General features: G+C 38.3%; 1 protein-coding gene across 1 annotated transcript in view; it reads right to left on the reverse strand.

The window, feature by feature from the left end:
- JMY (junction mediating and regulatory protein, p53 cofactor) overlaps positions 1–25,586 on the reverse strand; it is a 110,971-nt gene that overhangs the window by 7,111 nt on the left and 78,274 nt on the right. The window contains exons 5-10 of the mRNA XM_082724774.1: positions 19,203–19,368; positions 18,391–18,578; positions 16,138–16,224; positions 7,210–7,305; positions 4,904–5,501; positions 3,172–3,482 (exon numbers count right to left, since the gene is read on the reverse strand). Coding sequence (XP_082580900.1) covers positions 3,175–3,482; positions 4,904–5,501; positions 7,210–7,305; positions 16,138–16,224; positions 18,391–18,578; positions 19,203–19,368 — 1,443 coding nt within the window. The 3' untranslated portion in view covers positions 3,172–3,174. The remainder of the gene's footprint in view (positions 1–3,171; positions 3,483–4,903; positions 5,502–7,209; positions 7,306–16,137; positions 16,225–18,390; positions 18,579–19,202; positions 19,369–25,586) is intronic.

The following is a 25,586-nucleotide window of genomic DNA, read 5'->3' on the forward strand; positions in this document are numbered from 1 at the left end:
ATTTCAAGAAGTTTTGAGAAATTTTTTTCCCGAAAAGCTAATTAATGATTTAAAAACTTCAAGAAACTGATTTTTAACAGGAAATACGAATTACAGACTTTTAGCCATCTGTAGATGAGCATCTAAAAGTTTAGTCTTTATAAACAATTTGCCAAGACCCCATACAAGGCAGTGAAAATAGCTCCTTTATCATTGCCTGCTCAAATTGGTGGGGATTGCAACTAGAATATGGTTTGCTTCTGGTATAGGATACACAGTTTTATCCTAAGCAATTTTGCAGATATCTGAGCTCATGTGTTTTCTGAGAGTATTTCACTGTTTCTCTCAACATTATAATATATAAACCAGCCATAAGTAATAATCAATCAGCCAAAAAAAAAAAATTGGGGGCAATTTTCAAAATGGTATTCATTGTGGATATATTCTTAACATTGACTCTAAGGGTAAATTAGTAGCCAAAAGCTAAAAATAACCACCCAAGCACTTGAACATATGAAATGCTGTTGCCATATCTACATGCTGGGCAGGATCTGGTGGGAAGGGTGAAAACAAATGGAGATGATGGGCTGGTATGATGGGCCATGTACCCCACCTGGGCTACTGTGGGCAGCAGCTGTAATCCAAAGACAAAAACACTCTCCCCCCCCCCAAATTTTTTTTTTTAAAATTTGACTGAGATCACAAATAGGCAGAGAGGCAGGCAGAGAGAGAGAGAGAGAGAGAGAGAGAGAGAGAGAGAGAGAAAGGGAAGCAGGCTCCCTGCAGAGCAGAGAACCCGATGCGGGGCTCGATCCCAGGACCCGGGATCATGACCTGAGCCGAAGGCAGAGGTTTTAACCTACTGAGCCACCCAGGCGCCCCGAAAACACTCATTTTTTAAAGGCCCAACTGTGCAGTTAACTAATCAGTGCCTATAATGGTAGTTTTAGGCATAGGAGCAGCTCACTGAGAAGCTCCAAGCAAGAGACAAGGGGATAGGTAGCACTGTGAAGTGGTAGAAAATCTACAAATAATACCCAGTTAGACACCCTGAATTCCTAGACATAGTCACACAGTGAGTAGATGTGTGACTTCTACAAAGCACAGTGTAGATACTTAGGGCCTCTATAAATAGAGGATAGAGGGATACTAACAGCCCAATACCCAAGGCAGGATAGTGGTGCTACTATTGAATGCTGGCTGGAGCACACTAAAAAAGGTAATATACAACCACTTATCGAGGGGAATGCGATTTTTCACGACCTTTTTGGTTAAGCCTACTGATCAGTGCAGACACTGATGGGGAGAGGTAGGGATGGGAGCATAGCAGAAGAACATCTACATTTTCCTGATGGAGCCATGCCCAGAAGGTGCAGGTAAAATTGCTTTTGGTAGTATTTTATTCGACACATCCCAAACAGTATCTTTCAATATGTTAGTAATATTAAAAAACTAATGACATAATTTACCTTTTTTTGTATTAAGTCTTCAAAATCCAGATGTATGCCTGCATGTACATCAGATCTATTCAGTATGAGTCCATGGGAGTGAAAGCCAAGAATGTGCATTTTTAATAAGCTCCCAGGTAGTTCTTATGATCAGGCATATTTCAGAATCACTTCGATAACAAGTTAAGTTTATTATTCCTTCACCTACTTCCTTTCCAGGACTATGAATCCCCTGCCGCCCCATGGTGAATGTTGTAAAGCCCACAGAAACACAGTCAGTCAAGAGAGCATAAGATACTTAAAAGAATATATGTGCATATTTGCATTACAGTTTGCAGAAGTTACATTTCAGTTAAGACTACTGTTAGATTCTATCTTTACTGACTCTATATTTAGCATAATTTGTGCCACAGAACTATATAATTAGCTTACTAAAATGTGTTCAAGTCAAAATTCTATTACTTTAAGAGAACCCCAAATGTGTTACCAGTACCACAGGGGTACTCAATAAGACACGCATACACTTATTAGGTATTTACTGTATTAGCTGCAATTTTATCTGCATCATGCAGTAACTAGGATAGGTCTTAAAATGATAAATCTTCATTTTATAAGCTTAGAAAGCTAAATAATCAGACAGTGCAATAATTTTTCTAAACTGATCTTAGAAAATTCCTTTGTAGGCAGCTAAGAAGACATCAAAATTCAATATACATAATTTGTACCTGAAATACTTTAGTCAGAAAAGGCCTTTTATGTATGTATGTATTCATTCATTCATTCATTTTAAAGACGTTTTTTATTTATTTGTCAGAGAAAGAGAGAAAGCACAGGCTGGAGAGCGGCAGGCACAGGGAGAAGCAGGCGCTCTGCTGAGCGGGGAGCCTGATGCAGGGCTCAATCCCAGGACGCTGGGATCATGACCTGAGGCAAAGGCAGATGCATAACCGACTGAGCCATCCAAATATCCTGCCTTCTCTCTCTCTCTCTTTTTTTTTTTTTTTAAGATTTTATTTATTTGTCAGAGAGAGAGAGAGAGAGCCAGTGAGCACAGGCAGACAGAGTGGCAGGCAGAGGCAGAGGGAGAAGCAGGCTCCCTGCTGAACAAGGAGCCTGATGTGGGACTCGATCCCAGGACGCTGGGATCATGACCTGAGCCAAAGGCAGCCGCCCAACCAACTGAGCCACCCAGGCGTCCCACCTGCCTTCTCTGTTTTTAAAACAAGAAGTAAGACTGTCACTTTACTGGAATAAGACTGTCCTCTTTATTTGGGCTATAGCTATACTGTAGAAATTTTAATTTCTTTATATTTTAAAAGATTTTATTTATTTATTTGAGAGAGTGTGTGAATGAACAAGACAGCACAAGCAGGGTAAAGAACAGAGGGAGAAGCAGGCTTCCCACTGAGCAGAGGACCCTCCCACCTCATCCCCACCAAAAATGTCCTGGGATCATGAACTGGGCCAAAGGCAGCCATTTAACCGAGTAAGCCACCCAGGCACCCCTACTGTAGAAATTTTTAACAAGCAGGATATAAACACAGCATTTATGTAACAGTATCTTTGAAAGCATTTTATTTTAGGTTCCCAGAAACTACACAAAACCTGAAGTTCATAAATCTATGGTCCATGCTATAACTGAGCTGTGTAATAATAAACCTCATGAATAAAATAGAACAGACTTCACCATTTAATATAAAAGCTGTATCACTGAATGCTACAAAAAGAATATAAGACCATTTACCTGTTAATTTTCCCAATCTGTGCAAGGCAAAGCTTCCTCTTCATCCTCTGACTCAGGGGACGCTTCTTTGATTCTTCTAAGAGCTTCATGGATGCTCCGTGTTAGAGGGTCTGTGTCAGGCAGAAGTGTGAAGGATTCTCTCAGCACTTCCTTCTGTACCTTCTTCAATTTTACCCCTTTCCTGATTTGTGCCAAGATATTATTACTATCATCTTCATCAGGAAAAGGAGGCAGAGTTCGCTGTTCAACCTTTTTCAGATGAAAACTACCACGCTTCAAGGAAGCTAGCACCTCATCCATGGGTGAGCTCACTTAACAAATGAAAGAGAATAATTACAGTTAGGATCATAATTACAGTGCAATTAGAAACCTCTAGACTTTAGGACTGTGCTAGCCAAGGACACTGAAAACAACACAGACCACGAAATGTGGACTGAAGCTTTCCCAGAAACAGATGGGATCCCAATTGTGCTTGTTTAAACAAACAAAGCCACAACATCCAGATTCCAATTCCAAGTTATTATCTCTATTATTTCCCATGTAAGAGAAGCAAGCAGATTGGGAGCTGGAAGGTGGTCTTTGGGAATACAATGGGTGAGACTCCCAAAGGATTTCCATAATGCAACAGCTCAATCTAAATTCAGACAACATCTGAGTTACAAATATAATTTTAAAGAACTAAGTTTTGGGCACCTGGGTGGCTCAGTGGGTTAAGCCACTGCCTTCGGCTCAGGTCATGATCTCAGGGTTCTGGGACTGAGTCCCACATCGGGCTCTTTGCTCAGCAGGGAGCCTGCTTCCTCCTCTCTCTCTCTCTCTCTGCCTGCCTCTCTGCCTACTTGTGATCTCTGTCAAAAAAATAAAATAAAATCTTAAAAAAAAAATAAAGAACTAAGTTTTGATTCACTATGGTGATTTTTAAATTTTTTTCAAGAGATTTTTAAATTATTATTATTAAATAAACTCTATCCCCCATGTGGGGTTCGAACTCATGCCCCTGAGGATCAAGAGTTGCATGCTTTACTGACTGAGCCAACCAGGTGCCCGGACTACAGTGACTTCTGTTTTTTCCACTTAGCTGTTTTACATATAAAATTCTACTCCAGTTATGGTAAAAATATTTAATGTATGATCTCTCAGATTAAAATTTAATATACAAATTATTTTATATAATGTTCTCCCAATGAAAGCCATGGACCAGGATTATAACAGTTTTATTAAGGCATATATGGCATGCAGTAAATTATGTATGCTACTCCCCATCCTTCCTTGCTTTTTTATACAAAGAGTATACCAAGGCCCTCAATAAATTTGTGACCAAATGTTACATGGTCCTGTCAACGTCATCCTAGTGTGACAGTCCTGCCCAGCTAGCTTACATTTTCTGGTGTGAATACCTTACTTGTTATTTCCTAGGTTTAAAATCAGATTTTCTTTTTAACACAGAAGGAGTCACTTACTATGTATTACCAGATAGACCAAATATCACTTCAAAATATTTTTAGAACATCCCTAAGAGCTCAAGAAGGTGCACATTTCTGTGTCTGTACACATTTGCTGATGCGGACTGGGAGAATTTGTGCCAAGCTGTGACTCTGCAAACCTCTTTACTATCAAATAATGTCCAAAAAGAAAATGTTTTAAGCTCTGTAGGGTGCTATGAAATATAATGTCCTTTGATTATGTCTTAACTTATTCAACACATGAATATAAACATGTCTGTTTAACTTACCTCTTCTCCTCTGTAAACCTTCAGCAGTCTTTTTCAGCTTCTTCCTGGCACTGACCAGCTGGCTGCTGTCAAAGAGATGTGCTGAGGGTGCACTCGCAGACTTTGGGATCCTCTTCTCATTCCCCTCTGTTCTAGGCAGACCTTTCTCCAGTATCTCTAGGGAGCTGTCCTTAGCAACAGGCAAAGGGGGTGGTGGAGGGGGAGGGGGGGGCGGGGGTGGGGGAGGTGGTGTTGGGGGAAGAGGTGGGGGGAGTGGAGCTGTGGTAATAGAACCTGGTTCGAGGTCAATATTATTCAAAACTGGAAGAGATACAGTGGACGGCAGTTCAGAGGTAACACCACTGAGAGGTAATGAAGTGGCTTCAAGTTGTGCTAATGAAGTATCTTCAAGTTGTGAGAGGCTTTGGGCTTCTGTTTTCTGTGATGACCCAAGCTTCCCTCTTCCTTCCTCCACCTTTTCACTTTTCTCTTCTGGCTGGAGCGCTCCTGGCAGAGGGTCACACTGGTCTTCACAGGGCACAGGACTGGCTGTGCTTCTTCTTCTGGCATGAGCCAGTCGCAATCTGGTTGATTTAAGTATGACTTGGCCAGGGTACCTCTAAAAAATCAGAAGTTATGACTGGTCAAATTACAGTAAAACAATTTATGAACAAATGGCTATTTTCTCCTGATGCAAAATGTTATGTTGGAGCTTTTGTGATTTTTCAGGGAAAGTGCTTTTAAACAGTTAAACAGAAGACTAGAATACCAAAGCATAATACCTTTCAACAATTATCACTGAGCCCTATTTGCTTACCAACTCCTTTATCAAGGCCCTATCCCCTCTTACCCACTTAAGAAGCCAACTGTTCAGAATTATTAGAGGATTTGAAGATTTTTAATGACTGAAATTAGTAATTTAAATGGCAAAATAGCAAGATAAAAATACGAAACATAAATGATATTGGTATATAGAAAGCTATGAAACTATTAGCTTCTTACATGTATTTTCACAAGCTTACAGTTCAAAACGTTAATTTTTCATTTTTTAAAACATTTCCTGGTATTCAAAAAACTCTCAAAACAGTATGTACATTTTTATGATGGAAGAAGAGGGAATACAATTTTAAGTACTAACATACAGAACTCTTGTTCTATCTTTTACTGTAGTAAAACCTAGCATTAATGGATTTGGTGAACAACATTTACTTAACACAAGGTTTATCCTTGTCAGCACAGATAGGAAGTTAGACTCCTGAGCACTCACATAACTAGAACCATTCAGCTTCAACACAGCTCCAAGGAAATGTTTGGCCGCTGTGTACTAGCATCCAGCATCCTGGATTAGCCTGGCAAGAGAACTGCCAAACTACTTCTCATGTAAGCTGATCCACTCTCTAATTCTGCCAGGGTCATTTCCATAGATTATTACCATAGGTTACTGTATGTGCTATTAATAACAAGTTGATGCCTAAAATGGATAGTCAGTTGTGAACTAATTAATTTTATAAAACAACAACAAAAATCCAGGTTTGCCAAAGGCTGTGATGATCCTTTCATACTACTGAAATGATAGGCCAATACCACGAGGTTGCTGTTGCTGTACACAAATGGAAGAAAGGTATGGGGTGCTTGGGTGGCACAGTCACTTACATGACCAACTCTTGGTTTCAGTTCAGGTCATAATCTCAGGGTTGTGAAATCGAGCCCTGTGTCAGGCTCCACGCTCACTGCTGAAGACTCTCTCTCCTTCTCCTTCTGCCCCTGCCCCCACTCATTCTCCCTCTCAAATGATAAATCTTTAATACCTACACTAATGAATGGGAGAAAGGTAGTCCTGTAATCACACATTAATTTTTAAAAAATATTTTATTTGTTATTGTTTATTTGAGAGAAGAGAGGGGGTGGAGAATCTGGAGTACACCCTGCCAAGCGCAGAGATGGACGTGGAGCTTGATCTTTCAATCCTGAAATCATGACCTGAGAGAAAATCAAGAGTCAGACACTTAACCAACCTACTCACCCAGGAACCCCTAAAGTAACTGTCTTTTTTTGGTTTTGTTCAAATTCAAGTTTGTTAACAAATAGTGTATTATCATTTTTAGGGTAGAATTGTGGTTCATCAGTTGCATATAATATTTAGTGCTCATAACAACAAGTGTCCTCCTTATTGTCCATCACCCCATTAACCCATCCCCCCAAAATTACATTTTCTAAATTATAAAGAAAAATTAAGTTTTTTCTCATTATCTTCCAATAGGAGTATATATATATATATAGCTGTTTAAAAAAAATGAAAAACAATCAATTGATCATACTTTTATTACCTGTTTAAAAGTTCGAAGTCTATCCAGTGTTCTCTGTCTCTCCTGGCTAACCCAAGCACTTTTTCTTTCTTCTTCATCATGTAATTTTTCTCTCTTCTGATAAAAAATTAATAGTAATTTCATTATGACATGTCCTGTTCATTTTTATTATTAACGGGGGGGGGGGATACCTCTCAATGAGTAAAAAAGTAAAATGGGTAACTCAAAGAATGATTCATTAAATAAAGTGTTTCATGGAATGAAACTACTAATTTTTAACATAAATCACAGTTTTAAAATTCACAGTGATATGCTGACAAAACAATACCATTTCTTTTTTTGCATTTACCCACAATTAAAGATGTTTACTCTGAAAAGTAAAATCAAATCTTCTCTAGACCAAAAAATGTTCCATTTTGAGTTTCTGGCTTAGACAATTTAAGTATAAAATACTTGTAGCTGCTCTATTCTGCAAAATCAAATAGTTACCTTAAAAATAAAAATAAATAAGATCAGCAACCACCTGGCCAATAACTTAGATACCAATATAACCAGCAGTTAGGAAAAAAAGTATTTCTTGAATTATGCATGAATCATTTGGTTTAATATCACACCTTGAAGGTGGGAGTCACCTGCAGAGAAATTTAGAAGTTTCCCTATGTTAATGCTAACTGGTAGTAACTGTGGAAAACAGTTTGTATGGTATATGGAGACTCCTCAAAAAATTAAAAACAGAATTACCTTATGATCCAGTAATTTCACTACTAGGTGTTTACCTAAAGATTATGGAAACACTAATTGGGAAATATATATGCACCCCCTATGTTTACTGCAGCATTATTTACCACAGCCAAATTATGGAAGCAGCCCAAGTGCCCATCCATGGAGAAATGAATAAAGAAGCTTTGGCATATATAAAACAGAATATTGCTCAGCCATAAAAATAATGAAACATGTGCAACAACATGGATGGACCTAGGGAGTATAATGCTAAGTTAAGTAAGCCAGAGAAAGACAAATACCATATGATTTCACTCACATGTGGAAATTAAGAAACAAATGAGCAAAGGAAAAAAGAGAGAGAGACAAACCAAGAACAAATTCATAACTATAGAGAACAAACAGATTGTTGCCAGAGTGGATGTGGGTGGGAGGAATGGGTAAAAGAAGTGATGGGAATCAACAATAAACTTATCATAATATGTACTGAGTAATGTAAAGAATTGTTAAACGATCACACTGTATACCTCAAACAAACAGAATACTGTTGTTTACGATACTGAAATTTAAAAAAAAAATTCCTTATGTTGCTGAATCACCTAAAGGTTATCTAATTAAATCTGATTTTCACAGAACAAGTATTAAATGAAAAGGCATTTTAAGCTTTGCAAATAGGCTATGACTTTATTTCCTGCTTTGTTTTAAAAACTTGGAGATACCTCCTATAAGATCAGTTAATTCCATGTGAAGAGGACAGTGGTCTCCAGTGTGTCACTAACTTGTCTTACTTCCATTTGTCCTTTTCAAAGTCAATCTTCAATTATTCCCTTACTCTATTACGTCTTTTCTTTCCCACCACCAGCTTTTTCCTGAACCATTTCTACTGACAGTTACTGCTTCATTTGTCTTGGATGATTACACTGAAATCCAAAAGGTGACTTCAATCTTCAGGCTGAAAGTGAAAGGGTTTCAGAAATCATCACCTACAATCATCACCTGGTAGTTACTAGACTTCCACAACCAACAAGAACTCATAATACTTATGAGTATCTGAACAGAAAAATCAAGTCTCATGGAGGATGGGTGGAAGGAAGGGAGACCTCAGGCCTCACACTGCAACATTCAAAGCTACAAGAAAGTGTAACAGTCTCTATACAATTTTAATAGAGAGAAAATATGACAGTATGACCTAGACAAATTGTCTCTTAGGAAACAAGCACCCCAAAAACATGCCAGAACATAGAATGTATGGTAACCATGAAACCTTCATGAAATGGCACCTCAACGAAACCTAACTCTAAGATGAAATAAACTCGGGAAGAGGAGTTGTGATAATCTATTTTAGTGGTTTTTCTTCATAATTTTTTTCTGTATTGCTTTAATCTTTCATAAAATCACATGTCTTTTTATAAACACAGTAAGGTTTTTAAAAATGTAAGAATGGTTGAGAAGCATCTTTGCAAGCCACTAATTTTAAAATTGCTTATAATAAGAATTTTTAAAGAAGCAGTAAAAAAAAAAAGGAGTTTAGAATATGCTTTTTTAAAATCAAAATCGAGGGGCGCCTGAATGGCTCAGTGGGTTAAGGTCTCTACCTTTGGCTTAGGTCGTGATCCCAGGGTGCTGGGATCGAGCCTCGCATTGGGCTCTCTGCTCACCAGGGAGCCTACTCCCCCCCCCCCGACCCCCCGCCTGCCTTTCTGACTACTTGTGATCTCTGTCAAATAAATGAATAAAATCTTAAAAAAAAAATCAAAATTTATACACATATCAAGATACTCAATTATTCAGGAAGAAACTCACCTTGCTTATAGATAAGACAGAATTAGAAAATATTAAGACAAGGAAACTTTTTAAGATCAGAAAATAAAGAAGGATAGCATGTTAAAATACCATCTAAGAGAGTAATATGTTAGGGGGAAAGCAGCTGAAGATAAAGAAATTCTATTCTTCCATCAGACACTTGTCAATTACCTGTCAGCCAGGCCCTATATTAAGCCCTAGAAAAGCAGCAGGGATGTGTAAGTGGTGGTGACAAAGAACAGGCATGTTAAATAGACCCAGAGGTTTAGTTGTCAAGTACCAAGGGAGAAATGGACCCTGAGGTAGAGGTGGTAAAAAAGAGGAAAACTCCCAGAAGAGAGCACAGGCAGCTCTTGGACAACAGCCTTAGTAACTTTTTTTTTTAGATAGGTCTCTCAGGCAAAGGAAACCAAAGCAAAAATCAAATACTGGGACTATACCAATATAAAAAACTTTGGCACAGTGAAGGAAACCATCAATAGAATGAAAAGGCAACCTACTGAATGGAAGATACCTGCAAATGATATGTCCGTAAGGAGTTAAAATCCAAAACATATAAAGAACTTCTACAACTCAATACCAAAGAAAATCATCATCATCATCATCATCATGTTTTTAAGTAATAATACTTACTGCTAAAAATGGGATTTTTTCCAAAGATATGCAAATGGCCAAAAGACTCATGAAAAAACACTCAATATCACTACTCATTGGGGAAATGCAAATCAAAACTACAATGACATATCACCTTACACCTGTCAGAACGGCTAGAACAAATAAGACAAGAAATAACAATTGTTGGACGCCTGGGTGGCTCAGTTGGTTAAGGGGCTGCCTTCAGCTCAGGCCATAATCCCAGGGTCCTGGGATCAAGTCCCACATTGGGCTCCTTGCTCGGCAGGGAGCCGGCTTCTCCCTCTGCCTCTGCCTGCCTCTGTCTGCCTGTGCTTGCTCGTTCTCTCTCCCTCTGACTCTGACAAATAAATAAATAAAATCTTAAAAAAAAAAAAGAAATAACAAGTGTTGGTGAGGATGGTGAGGATATGGACAAAAGGAAGCCTTGTGCACTGTTGGTGGGAGGGTAAAGTAGTGCAGCCACTGTAGACAACAGTATGAAGGTTCCTCAAAGAAACTAAAAAATATAAATATCCTGAGGCACCTGGGTGACTCAGATGGTGAAGCATCAGCCTTCAGCTCAGGTCATGATGTCCAGGTCCTGGGATCGAGCCCCATGTTGGGCTCCCTATTCAGTAGGAAGCCTGCTTCTCCCTCTCCCCCTGCCTGCTTCTCCGCCTGCTTGTGCTCTCTCTGTCTCTCTCATATAATGAATAAAAAATTAAAAATATATATATATATATCTCCTATGATACAGTAATTCCACTTATGGGTATTTATCCAAAGACTATGATAACAGTAATTAAAAAAGATATATGCACCCCCATGTTTGTTACAGCATTATTCACAATAGCCAAAATATGTAAGTGACCAAAGTGTCCATCGAAAGATGAGTAGATGAAGATGGATATGTACAATTGAATATTACTCAGCCATAAAAAGAATGATTATTTTGCCATTTGCAACAACATGGATGGACCTAGGGGTTATTATGCTAAATGAAGTAAGTCAGACAAATACTGTATGACTTCACTTATATGTGGCATTTAAAAAAACCAAAATGAACGAGCAAACAAAAAAGGCAGAAACAGAGCCATCAGCAACAAAGAACAAACTTGTGGTTTCCAGAGGGGAGGGAGGTGGGCAGGTGGGAAAAGGGCGTGGAGGGCAATGGAAGGTACCGGCTTCCAGTTACAGAATGACTAACTCATGGGGATAAAAGATACAGCACAGGGAATATAGTCAGTGGTACTGTGACAGTGCTGTGTGGTGACGGGGGTACTGTACTTGTGGAAAGGACAGCATGATATATGGAACTGTCCTATCAGTATGTTGTATACCCCAAACTAATGTAACTACACTTCAATTTTAAAATATCCTCTGTTAGAAAAAAGAAACCTATTATGAACACCAAATTACCTAAGTGACTACACCTTAACTGTTCAACACAACAAGGGACTGTAATTATGTGATGCCACAGAGATTTCAGCAATGGCAATCATACTGCAAAAGGAATGTTATCAACTCAATATGCTACATCTTAAATTTACACAATGTTACATCTCAATTTAAAAAAAAAACCTGCCAGGGCGCCTGGGTGGCTCAGTGGGTTAAGCTTCTGCCTTCAGCTCAGGTTATGATCTCAGGGTCCTAGGATCAAGCCCCACGTTGCATTCTCTACTCAGTGGGGAGCCTGCTCCCCCCCCCCCGCCTGCCTCTCTGCTTACTTGTGATCTTTCTCTGTCAAATAAATAAATAAAATCTTTAAAAAAAAACCAAAATTACCAAGAAATGGTTTTTAAAAAAACATTGTAACCAAAATAATCTTAAAACCTATGATCAGTTTTCATAAACTACAGCTTAAATTATTCCGCATGTACTTTCTTGAAGTGAAACTGACTTGTTTCCCCACCACCATTTCCTTCTCTTACTCAATCTGTCTCTCAGCTTTAAAAAAGAGTAAGTAGCTTTACACTTTCTTTATTCTGTTTCAGAGAGTTTACTATCAAATATTAAAATAAACTTCCGGGGCGCCTGGGTGGTTCAGTTGGTTAAGTGACTGCCTTCAGCTCAGGTCATGATTCTGAGTCCAGGGATGGAGTCCCTCCCTCATCAGGCTTCCAGCTCCATGGGGAGTCTGCTTCTCTGACTTTCTCCCTTCTTATGTTCTCTCTCACTCTCTCTCCCTCAAATAAATGAATAAAATAAAATAAACTTCCTTAGTCTTAAATATTTAATTTGCAAGGATTTCCAGAAGAAATTTTTGAGACACTAACGTTAACATCTAGGAATGTGCATTTTAAACCACCCAAGTGGTTTAAATAAAGGTGGCTTAAAAACAACTTTGTAAAACAATGATTTATTTTCATGTAAGCCAACTTGCCATTTACTACAGTTATGAATGTTAAAGATAAGGAGATGGCTAGTGGGCTCATTCTCCCACACTTAGCATTCCGCCCAAAGCTCATATTAGGCAGAAATTATAAGGCAGATGACATCTATTTTGAGATCCCCTCAAGTATCAGTTTTCTCATTTTTACTCTTCTTTGCCTTAAGAAACTCTTGAAGAAAGGATTTAATACTCATTCTAAAAAAATAATTAGGGGCACTTGAGTGGCTCTGTTAACAGTGTCTGCTAGGAGTACTGGGCTTCCTGCTCTATGGTGAACCTGCTTCTCCCATTTCCTCTGCCTGCTGCTCCCCTTGACTGTGCTGTCAAATAAACAAAAATCTTAAAAAAAATTAGTTACTACATCTACCAAAGTAGTGGCATTTCACCAAAGCCAAAATCTTCATAAAATAAGTAACAATGTCTAAGCAAGAATCTCAACAGCAATCTGAGAGCACAGGTGCAGATGCTGATAGAAGGAATTCTTTTTTTTTTTTTTTTTAATGATTTTATTCATTTATTTGACAGAGAGAGAGAGAGAGAGAGAGAGAGCGAGAGAGGGAACACAAGCAGGGGGAGTTGGAGAGGGAGAAGCAGGATCCCCGTTGAGCAGGGAGCCGGATGGAGATGCTGAAGGTCTGTGCCATCCATGCACTCCCGATAAGAGGAATTTTATTTGCCTGTTCCGCTGGCCCATTATCTACCCTTTACAAGGCAGCTTCTGATCTATGAAAAGCACAATGCAAAATAAAAATGCAAGAATTAATTTTGCTATTTCTAGCTTCATGGAGAATGATGAATCTTACAGTTTAGTTTGGCTACTTTTACATGTTTAAAATCAAGAGTAAGGGGCAACTTTAACATATGCCAAAATGAGCTTAAGAGATTAATGCAGACAAATTTAAGCCATCTGGCCTTTAGGGTGACAAAAATTACATGAGCATATATAGTGACATGGTCCAGTCAGCATTTCTACTATTTAATGAAATTTAGAATCAGTGGTTGAGTAATCTAGGACACATATGTCTGAAAAGACTGAGAGGATAATACAATGCAGACATGAGGTATAGCAATGCTGGGAGTAGATTTCTAATGCAATTTTTAAAAAGTGACCTAATGAGCTCAGTAAATGATAAAAAGTTCCTCAACTTCATAAGGAACATCTACTGAAATCCTATAGCTAAGCATGGTAGTTAATGGCTAAGAAACTAGAAGCTTTCTTGTTAAGATCAGGAAAAGACAGAATGTCCCCTCTCACCATTCCTTCTCAGTTCGTATCATACTGGAAGTTGTAACTAATGGAAAAAGAGGAATAAGTAAAATGTGTATAGATTGGGATATAAGAAAAAAACCTGTCTTCATTTGCAGATGACAAGAGTGTTCCTGTAGAAAACCTGAAAGAACCAACAGAAAAAGAAAACTGGAACTAATGAACGGATTATAGCTTGGCTGCAAGGTTGACATATAAAAGTCAAATGTTTTCTAATGTACCAGCAATGAACATATCAAGTTTAATATTAAGAACTATTTACATTACCACCCCAGAAAAGAAAGAATTAGGAACAAATCTAATAAAATATGTATAAACTCTATATGAGGCCAACTATAAAATTAATAGATTAAATAAAAAGGATCGAAGTAAATGGAGAGCTAATTCCCTGTTTATAGATAGGAAAACACAGTATCAAGGTGCTCCAAAGGTGCTCCATTACTCCAAAATTTAACCTATAAACATGATGTAATCCTAGTCAAAATCTCATTTGCATACTTTGTGGTTACTGACTAGCTTTGGAGAGGCAAAAGACCTAGATAAAAATAATAGAACTGATCTTTAACAAAAGAGCCAAGACAATCCAAAGGAGAAATGACAGGTTTTTTTTTTTTCCTTAAAGAAATGGTGTTGGAACAACTAGACATTCGCATTTAAAAAGAAGTTTAGCTACAGACCCTAAACCCTTCACATACATTAACTCAACACAGATCACAAACTTAAATGTAAAATAAACTATAAAGCTCCCAAAATATAACACAGGAGAAAATATAGATGACCTTGAGTTTGAAGAGAATTTTTTAGAAACAGCACCAAAAGTACAACTCATGAAAGAAAGAAGTGGTGAGCTGGACTTCAGTAACATTGAAATTAAAAATATTCTGTTCTGCAAGAGATGCTGACAAGAGAATGAAAAGACAAGCCGCAAATTTGAAGATATTTGCAAAAACCCTATCTAATAAAGGACTGTTCTCCAGAATAAAGAATTCTTAAAACTCTATAAAAAGAAAACAAAAAACCCAATTAAAAAAACAGGAAAAGACCTGTACATAACCTCAGCAAAGAAGGTATAAAGATGACAGGAAAGCATTATGAAAGGATGCTCATTATCATACACCACCAGGGAAATGCAAACTAAATACTCATCAGATACCACCACATTCCTAATTAGAATGGCTAAAATACCAACGCTGTTAGGAATGTGGAGCAATAGAAACTCTTATTCATTGCTTGTAGCAATGCAAAATGCTACAGCCACTCTGGTAAACAATTCACAGTATCATACAAAATTAAGTCAGTTCTTACCTTATGATCCAGCAATCGTGCGCCTTGGTATTTACCTAAGATATGAAAACTTATGTGCACACAAAAACCTGTATGAATGTTTACAGCAACTTTATTCATAAGTGCCAAAACTTGGGCGCAACCAACATGTCTCGTTAGGTAAATCAGAAAATAAACTGTGGTACATCCAGCACTTTTTAAAAAGAAATAAACTATCAAGCCATGAAAATGCATGGAGAGAAAGAAAGAAAGAAAATAAATGGAGGAATCTTAAATGCATATTACTAAGTTATGTCAATCTGAAAAGGCTACATATTGTATGGGTCCAATTAGATATTCTAGAAACGGCAAAACTGTGGAGAGAGTAAAAAGATCAATGGTTGCCAGGAATGTAAGAGAGGTGGGGATGAATACATAGAACATAGGACATTCTCAGGGTGGTGAAAATGTTCTATATGACATTACAATGGTGGATTCATGCCACTATATATTTGTCAAAACCAACAGAACACACAGTACCAAGAATGAACTTACACTATGTACTTTGGGTGATAACGATGTATCAGTGTTGATTCACTGAATTTAACAAAGGTACTACACTCTTTGGCTGGAAGAAGAAGCTCTGGCATGTATGGAAATATATGGGAACTGTCTACTTCATGTACTTAATTTGTCTAAAACTGTTCTAAGTAATAATATATGTATGTATATGCATACATATTAAACTACATACATTTCTATATACAGATATATGTAATTAATGCTAACATCTAGTTACTCACATTTTCTTATTCTCTATAAATCTTATTCACTTTGAGATATGTAAATATCAAAGTTTTCTTCTAAGTCTCCACAAGTTCAAACTTACTAGTTGTACTGTGTGATGGGTTCTATATTCATCTTCACTCCGAAGGCGCTGTTGGAACTTTTCATTGTGTTTTGCAATACAAATTTCCTATAAATACATAAAATATGTTTTAATATAAGTGAAACCTGGAAGACTTGGAACACCACACCAGAGTTTATTTTATTGGGTTTAATTTTTAATCTTAACATGCACCTACATGGCAAAGCACCAAGTAGGCCATGTCTTTTCTCATCTGGAGTACTGAAGCAGCAGAAACCAAATCAGTAGGAACTGAAAAAACTACTAACTTCTCTAAAGATTCTAAGTCTTATTATACTCTTCAAACTGGTCTGAGTTTACAGACTCTTGGCTGAAAGTACATACAACTCGTGGCTGAAAGTCTGTATTCTAAACTCTTATGGGTTAAAGAACATGATTTTGCCTGGAGTGTTTAAATAGTATTATGAAGTCTGTACCTTGTGGTCAGAGACTGAGTGAAAAGACCTTAAAGATAAAAAGTCAGAATGACAAAGAAAATATAGGAATGCTTATTCTAATCACATGAAAATAAAAACATATGTGTAAACTAGGAAACACATGCCTCTTTACAAAATAATGCACTACCAACTGGTAACATTTAATGATACCATGCTATGTCTTCATTTTCCCTCAGTATTCCTAGAGAAGACCTCCAAGTAAAAAGATGGCCATTGGTTTCCAACACTCTCAAAACTATACCAAAAGATCACTCTTCTAACTGATAAAGTGATACAATGAATGGCCTTTTAAGCCAGTAAACTACATTGTAAAGCAACTGTACTGTCTTTTTCACTAATACTGGGTTGACTCTACTACCTAACAAGTACAGATCCTGAAATTAAATTCTTCAGGGCAGTCTCCAGAGGAATAACAAAGGTAGTATTATGTAAGTAACATGCTACAGTGATACAACGACTCAGGTTTCGAAATCACACAGACCTAAGACAGAATCCTACCTTTGTACCATAACTAGCTGCTTTTCTCTGGGTGATTTATTTAACTACCAGGAGCCTTAGTTCCCTTGATTACAAAATGAGAATATAGGTCCCAAGTCCTTTATTTTTCAGATTTAGAAAGGTGGGATGTTGTATACACACTACCCAGTAACTCCAGCAGGATCTGAAATAGCACCTTATAAGAAATACTAACATTGCGCAGTGAAATATATGAACAGTCAAAGTAAGTGGAGATGGACAACGTCCTCTCAGCTCAGCTCCGGGTTTGTCACCAACTATGAGAATGCTTTTGATTTCTAGAGCTTTCTTGACTTAGGCAAAAGATTATTCTCATTTGACTAGGCGTATCATTAAAGAAGATAAAAAAGCATAAAGAATAATGTTGTTTCTATTCTTCTTCTTAAAAAGCACAAGCACAAAGTATAGACTTCAAGTCCTCATGACCTAGCAGACACCCAGTCTTTGTTTTTTCAAGAGGAGAGGCAGGACACGATTTACATACAGTCAGAACTACCCTTGGGTATGGAATTCTATTGAGGATATTAGATAAACCAAGCACCCTGTGACTGTGGGCATGCTGACACAGAGAAAAGGATTACAACAATGTTACATGGAGAGGTGGGTTTTTATCTTTTGTATCATACAGTTGATCTCATTATCTTTTTTTTTTTAGGATATAGTGTTTCTAGTTTCCTCTCTTTCCAGCCATCTTTTGTCATTACTTCTTCCCCCTGCAGACCTACCACTCCAGGTGACAGGCTTGGAGGGATGGGGATAAGGATGGTAGGGACAAGACCACTGAGAGCCCCTGACTCCATGTGAGGGGATGGGTTGCAGCAGAGATGAGGCTGCAGGTTCTTGGGGGGTAACCTCCCCTACCTCAGATTTAGATTAATATATATAATTCCTTCAAGACTGAGGTCAGAACCAAGATTTCACTAAAGAACAGCACTGGCCTCCTTAATAATGAGCCAGGAATTGCATTACATGGGCTCCTACAGTCATGCCATTCAGCAGAGTCATGTTCAGGGTGCCATAGGTAAACAGGACATCATCACTGGCTGTTCTAATGTGATTAACAGGGCTGCTCTCGGAAAACCAAAACTGTTAATATAATGGCCTGAGTGTTGCGAAGAGGTAACTCTCACTTAGTTTTAAAACATGCAACTATTAGTGACAAACCAGGTTAGAATTATCAGATATGGGTCAAGGATTAAGTAATGCCTAAAAGCAAGATTTACAATTAAGGCTGTCTATTCAATAAATACCTATTATATACCTTTTTATTTCTGAGGTAGGCTTTCTTGGCTGACACCCGACCACGTCTTGCTTCCAGCTGGCGTGCTTTCTGCTGAAGTTTCTGTAGCTCTTCTCTCTGTAAGTGCATAGACGCTGCCATCTCTTCCTTCTCCAGCATGGCCTCCATGCTTTCGTAAGTGTCATAGTAAACCACTTCATCTCTCTTTTCTATAACAAAACAGCAACAAGGGGTAGTGGCTAAGAGCATAGGCTATGGAGCCAGAGAGAACAATGTTCTAATCCACTTATTGGCTCTGTTACCTCAGGCAATCCTTTGTTGTTGTTGTTGTTCATTAAGACTCAGTTTGATCCTAGTATATCTTTTTTTTCTTTTAGTAAACTCTATACCCAGCACAGGGCTTGAAGTCATGACCTCTTCAACTTCTTTGTAGAATAGTGATTACTGGAAAATAATACCGTCTAGGGTGTGTGTGTGTGTGTGTGTGTGTGTGTGTGTAGTGTGCAGGAAGTGCTTAACAGTGTCTGACATGCAGTTAGACGCTCAATAAATGTTAGGTATCATCCCCAGAACTCAAAACTTTTCTGGCTAAAACAACCTAACAAAAGTGAGCATTTTGCATAGTAATAACATAATGACATTGCTAAGTATAGTTAATGACTTGAGTTTAGAAGTTCCTCTAAAAGGTTTTATGTTAGGATTTTTTTAGTCTCAACAGTTTCAAGGACCATAGCTGACATATATACGTGTGTGTATATGTGTGTATGTATGTGTATTTTTCCTCTATGTATTCCATTTTTTTTTGGATTTATGTGGTTGAATGCATACCATACCCGATATAAGTCTTTTGATGCTTTCTAGTTGGGCTGTCAATAATAACTCTTCACACTTCAGGATTTCAAACTGTACTTCATACAACTGAAGTTGCAGATCATAATAATCAGCTTCTAACTGATCCAATCGTGCTATGGCTTCTGTACCACCCTGCAAACTCTGCATCTGTGTGAAAATAAAATAAAAATATTTCTAGCTGGTGGGGACAAGAAAAAAAAAAAATCAAGCTATGATTAGAAATGAATATTAGTAATATGGCATAAATCCATGAATCAACTGTTCCAAGAAAAAAACTTGAAGGCAAGAACTAAGATTTTTTAAAAGATAGAAAGATAGTTAATAATCAAAACATAATACAGTTTTGGAAATAACTAGGCAAGTATAGTAAATTAATTCGTATTACAGCTCATGTTTAGAATCTATCATTTTAATTATTATGATATAAATATTAAAAGTGTCCTTTCCTTTCAAAAGTGGATGTGCTAGAATATTCAGTTTTCTTTTCCAAATATGAATGAGATTATGTATGAATGAATAAGATTAAGCCATACTGGCATAGTTACAACCACAGGATAAAAGTCTGGTTTCCCTACACAGTGGAACTATGTTTTGCTCCATGGCCACAACCTGGCTAGGCTCTGGAATCTGGTGAGTGGGGAGCAAGGTAAGTGGGTGTGAGGAAAACAATATGACAGAACTGATTTTCTAGAAATCCCTGCAATCTACTAATAATGGTAACTATTAATATCTTTAAGTAAATGCACTCAGGATCCTATATCCAACTCAGATTTCTAAGCATGTCTTATGAAGTGGTGGTTGGTCTTACATGAGGTTTGCTTGGTTGGTTGATTGGGTTTTGGTCCTGAAAAGACAGGGAGGAAGAGACTTTGCCAGGCATCAGAAGGAAATTACTCTCAGCAAAGTATGCTTCAGATGCTAGTCCCTAACCCCATTATTTCCATGGATTCCTTCTTGGCTCTATGGAGAAAGGTACAGTAAGAAGGAGCTGACAGAATGGCTTTTTAGGATTCTGTGAAGTACAAGCATGTGAGAGAGTAAAGCATTCCTCCCAGAACATTTCTTCTAAGAATATAGTTCTACTACTTTGGCAGTTGAAAGGTTCATGCTTAGAAACTCCAGGATACCCCTGGCACATGTACCAGTGTGCCTTGGGTGAACTAGCAGCATTGGTGAGGAGGCCCTGGCCTCAACTGGAACCCCAGTAAGTAACCACCAAAGGGGTAGAGGAGGAACAGAGAAAAATGAGAGAAATGTTTTGTGACCTCATGTGAGGGGTCATCTGCGGCTTCCAGAATACTGAGGAGATACTTGGCTGGTACTCTTAGGACAGCTGTGGCAGCAAAGATGTTCTTTTTTTTTTTTTTTAAGATTTTATTTATTTATTTGACAGAGAGCGATCACAAGTAGGTAGAGAGGCAGGCAAAGAGAGAGGAGGAAGCAGGCTCCCTGCTGAGCAGAGAGCCCAAAGCGGGACTCGATCCCAGGACCCTGAGATCATGACCTGAGCCGAAGGCAGCGGCTCAACCCACTGAGCCACCCAGGCGCCCCAGCAAAGATGTTCTTATTGCTGCAAAATATTCCTTTCAGTCTGGTGAGGTTGGTGAAACATGTTAGCACATGGAGTACATTTTAAACAAGAGTCCAGCCTTTCTTGGGGTACCTGTGTGATTCAGTTGGTTAAGCCGCTACCTTCAGTCCTGGGATCAAGCCCTGCATTGGGCTCCTTGCTTAGCAGGGAGCCTGCTTTAATCCTCTCCTCCCCAGTCGTGCTCTCTCTCGCAAATAAATCAATAAAATCTTTCAAAAAAAAAAAAAAAAAAAGAGTCCAGTCTTTCCTTTACATTCTAGATACCCAACACAGTCTTACCGAAGAACAGAGTATTTTTTTAAGCACGTAATTTAAAGTTCCTTTTAAAATGCAAAGCAACATAGGGTGCCTGGGTGGCTTGGGGTCCTAAGAGTAAGCCCCAAGTCAGGCTTTCCACTCAGCAGAGAATCTTTCTCTCTCTCCCCCAAAGTCGTGAGCATGCATATGCGCTCTTTCTCTCTCAAATAAAATCTTTTAAAAAATCCCTGCAAAGCATGGGAAGAACCTAGATGTCCATCAACAGATGAACAGATAAAGAAGCTGTGGTATATATACACAATGGAATACTATGCAGCCATCAAAAGAAATGAAATCTTGCCATTTGCGACGACGTGGATGGAACTAGAGGGTATCATGCTTAGCGAAATAAGTCAATCAGAGAAAGACAACTATCATATGATCTCCCTGATATGAAGAAGTGGAGATGCAATGGGGGGGGGCTGGGGGTTAGGAAAAGAAAAAATGAAAGAAGGTGGGACTGGGAAGGAGACAAACCATAAAAGACTCAATCTCAAAAAACAGACTGAGGGTTGCTGGGGGAAGGGGGGACGGGAGAGGGTGGTGGGGATATGGACATTGGGGAGGGTATGTGCTATGAGGAGTGTTGTGAAATGTGTGAACCTGGCGATTCACAGACCTGTACCCCTGGGGATAAAAATACATTGTATGTTTATTAAAAAAAAAAATTAATTTAAAAAAATCCCTGCAAAGCAACAGTTGGGCTATGATCTAAATGTCCGATGGTATACATTTAAAAATAATCTGGTTAATTAAATACAATGTTATTTAATAAATGTTATAAAAATATTATAAATATTTAATGAATTTATAAGCCAGAGATCCTATTGCATTAGGAAGTATTTTATGATTGACGAACAATAAATATAGAACCACAAAAGGGTTTCATTATAGTGGCTTATAGAAAAAGCTGACAAAATGAAATCCTGCTATTTTTGTCCTAAGTCATAAAATAGGAATCTACATGTGATTTCTTTCCTCAGACTCCCAGTCTCACTTTAAATTATAAACATCCCTTTGCATAATGTCTTGGGTCTCTTACCCAGCTGTGGAGACTATAATTCCAGAATCCATAATCCTCTGTTATCAGCACCAAACTTTCTGTGAGCACAGCATACAAACAAGTGAAATATGTAATGTTAGAAGCTTTATTCCCTAGGGAACTATAATTAGTTAAGATAAAACCTCAGTATAATTAGTTAAGATAAAAACCTCCTCGTGAGATCAGTTCCAGTGACAATGTTTGGACAGAAACCTGGGCTGTTAGTACCATCTTTACTATCTTTAGCTCTCTCTAGCTGGAAAGAACCATGTATGTGCCATGTCTGTAACACTGTAATAAGGCTTCCCCTTGCACACTCTTAAGTCTGACTCTCTTGTCTACTACTTTGGGTAAGGAAAAAAGTTGGGAGCCCCCTGCTGACATACCTTTACACTGTCGGCCAATATCAAATACCAAACCAAGAAAGGACCGGTTGTTTCCTTACCAGAAGTGACCTCACCCCCAACTTTCTGGTTTACGGAGTTCTATTCAAAACAAGGGAGTCCAGAGGTGGATCTGCCATGGTGAGTTTCAAAAAGGACAAAACCTCATCAAAGGCAGAAGTGCAGACTAAGGATCTGATGAATCCCAACCTCTGAGAAAACAAACAATAGGGCAGCAGTGGGCATCAGGGCAAGTAAAAGGCTTGTAAGGACTTCAGGAGAGAGAACTTTTACAGGATAAGATAAAGAGAAAGGGATAAGATACAAATCAGGGAAACCTGGAAAAGCAAAACTATCCTCTGAGGTTTATTTAAACTTTAACAGTGATGCAAAATCCTCAGTGAAAGACATGCAGAGATGTGGGATGCTGCACCAAATTTCGTCCCTATATTATCTGTAATTTCCAGACTGATTTTTCTCCTGGTACCTACTTCAGGTGACGGCCACAGAACTAAGGGAATAGGAATCCAGAGTGAAAGGAGTACTATTTCTGGACAATGGAGCAAGTAGGTGCCACAGTTAGGGTACCTTTTTTTATGCCTGAGGACACTGTTTCCCTGGCAAGAAGGAAGCCTAGAAAGTAGGTTAAGCACTCAAAGGAGACAATTGAATGCCAATGAAAACTTTGTTACCTTGAAATTTTACTTAGCTCAACGTTTACCTTCTAACAAAACAAACTTTTTTAAGAAAAAGATCTATTTATGATTTGAGAGAGTGCACCTGTGCATGCAAGAGGGCAAGAGCACATGCACCAGGGGAGGAGCTGAGGGGAAGAGAGAGAGAGAGAGAGAGAGAGAGAGAGAGAATGAATCCCAGGCTGACTCCCCATTGAGTGTGAGACTGACAATCGGCTTGTTCCCAAAAACCAAAGATCACAACCCAAGCCAAAAACAAGTTAGATGCTCAACTGACTCAGTTACCCAGGCGCCCCCTGAATAAACAAAACTTCTGATATCAAGATATCAAGACCCCAAAACAAACTGCCTTCCCACTGTGACCCAAGTAATACTAGCAACATTGGAGCCTGACCCAATTCCTACAAGAAAGGCCTTTCCACTAGACAAAAGTAGGGAGTAGCATTCTAATAAGTATGGAAAAGGAAACAAAGCACAATGTTTTATAGTAAATCTGGCAAGAAAACTTAAGTACCAATGAATATCCATACATCCACATAAGTACATCATGTACAACTGAGCCCACTGATCATTCCCACCAGGCACATTAACAAAAATGGTTTTCTTGTGTACCTATTTTGACTACAGAAAATCATGAAACCAGACATAAAGCAATTTATACAAACTAATGCCCCTGTGCTGCCTTTCACCTTGCTGTGCTAGAAAAACTTTATGACATGTGAGGGGCTATGAAAATAAAGGTTTCAGCGTATCTGTGGGCAGAGTCATTCATTCAAGAAATATTCACTGGGCACCTGGTGCCGTCTGAGTTACAGAGTATGGCAGTTAGCAATAAATGAAGTGAAGGGTCAAAGAGTTGTCATGAAAACCATACATAGCACAATAGAAATAACATTAAAGACAAGTTCAGCAAGCTCTTAATCAAGCCTAGTTCTTTTATTATGTGGCAAAGACAGTTCATAAGAAATGGTATCAGCTGAACCTGAGTATACAGTTGGCACCAATAACAGCTACACAAATATGGAGAATACATATAAACAGAAGGAATTATCTGGAATTCCACATTTCAGATCTTAAAAAACTGAAACTAGCCATAATTTCTTTAATGTCAAAACCTAATCTCACAATCCTTTTGTAGGAAGATACGATCTGACCTGATGTGAATCCCTATTTATTCCATTTAATAGAAGAATGTTTCATAATTGGAATATTAACACTTGTCTGAAAGTTATAAATCCTAACTTAACTGTCTAAAAAATCTGAAAAAGCTAGAATTCTAAACAGATCTGGGGGCATCTGCATGGTTCTGTTGGTTAAACATCTGCCTTTGGCTCAGGTCATGTTCCCAGGGTCCTGCCAACATTCAGAAAGCCTACTTCTCCCTAACAGGTGCCCCACTCATGCTCTATCACTATGTCTCTCTCAAATATATAAAAATCTTTTAGATAGATAGATAGATAGATAGATAGATAGATAGATAGATTGATTTGGCCTCAGGGGTTTCAGACAGTGGCTTACAGGCTTGGAGTATAAAGGGTTATGCTTGAAAGTTAAATGAGGTAATACATAAAGCACTAAATATAGGCCTAAAACATTTAAAACTTTCTGTTTACTTTTTTGTAACCAATATCAAAATATATTTAGATGGCTAAAACAGAATTTGATAAGTAATATAAATTAAAACTTTTAGAGTGGATCCCAGCTTTTTGTACTTAGGAGACTCTGAAATTTCTAGCATGCAGATATGGAACAGACTTTAAACATTTTATTAATATATAATTTATTATTTGTTTCAGGGATATAGGTCTGTGATTCATCAATCTTACACAGTTCACAGCACTCACCACAGCACATACCCTCCCCAATGTCCATCACCCAGTTACCCCATCCCTCCCACCCCCTCTCCTCTCCAGCAACCTTCAGTTTGTTTCATGAGATTAATAGTCTCTTATGGTTTGTCTCCCTCTCTGGTTTCATTTTCTTAAAAAAATATTTTATTTATTTATTTGACAGACAGAGATCACAAGTAGGCAGAGAGAGAAGGGGAGGCAGGCTCCCGGCTAAGCAGAGAGCCCGATGTGGGGCTCGATTCCAGGACCCTGGGACCATGACCTGAGCCCAAGGCAGAGACTTAACCCACTGAGCCACCCAGGCACCCCTCTGGTTTTGTTTTGTTTCATTTCCCCCCCCCCTTCCCCTATAATCCTCTGTCTTGTTTCTCAAATTCCTCGTATCAGTGAGATCATAGGATAATTGTCTCTGATTGACTTAATTCACTTACCATAACACCCTCTAGTAGAACACTTTATTAATAAACTAAAAAGAGCAGCCTGTCTGCCTGGACAAGCACCCCAGCT

This window comes from Mustela nivalis, assembly GCF_964662115.1.
Source record: "Mustela nivalis genome assembly, chromosome: 3".
NCBI classification, from domain to species: Eukaryota; Metazoa; Chordata; class Mammalia; order Carnivora; family Mustelidae; genus Mustela; species Mustela nivalis.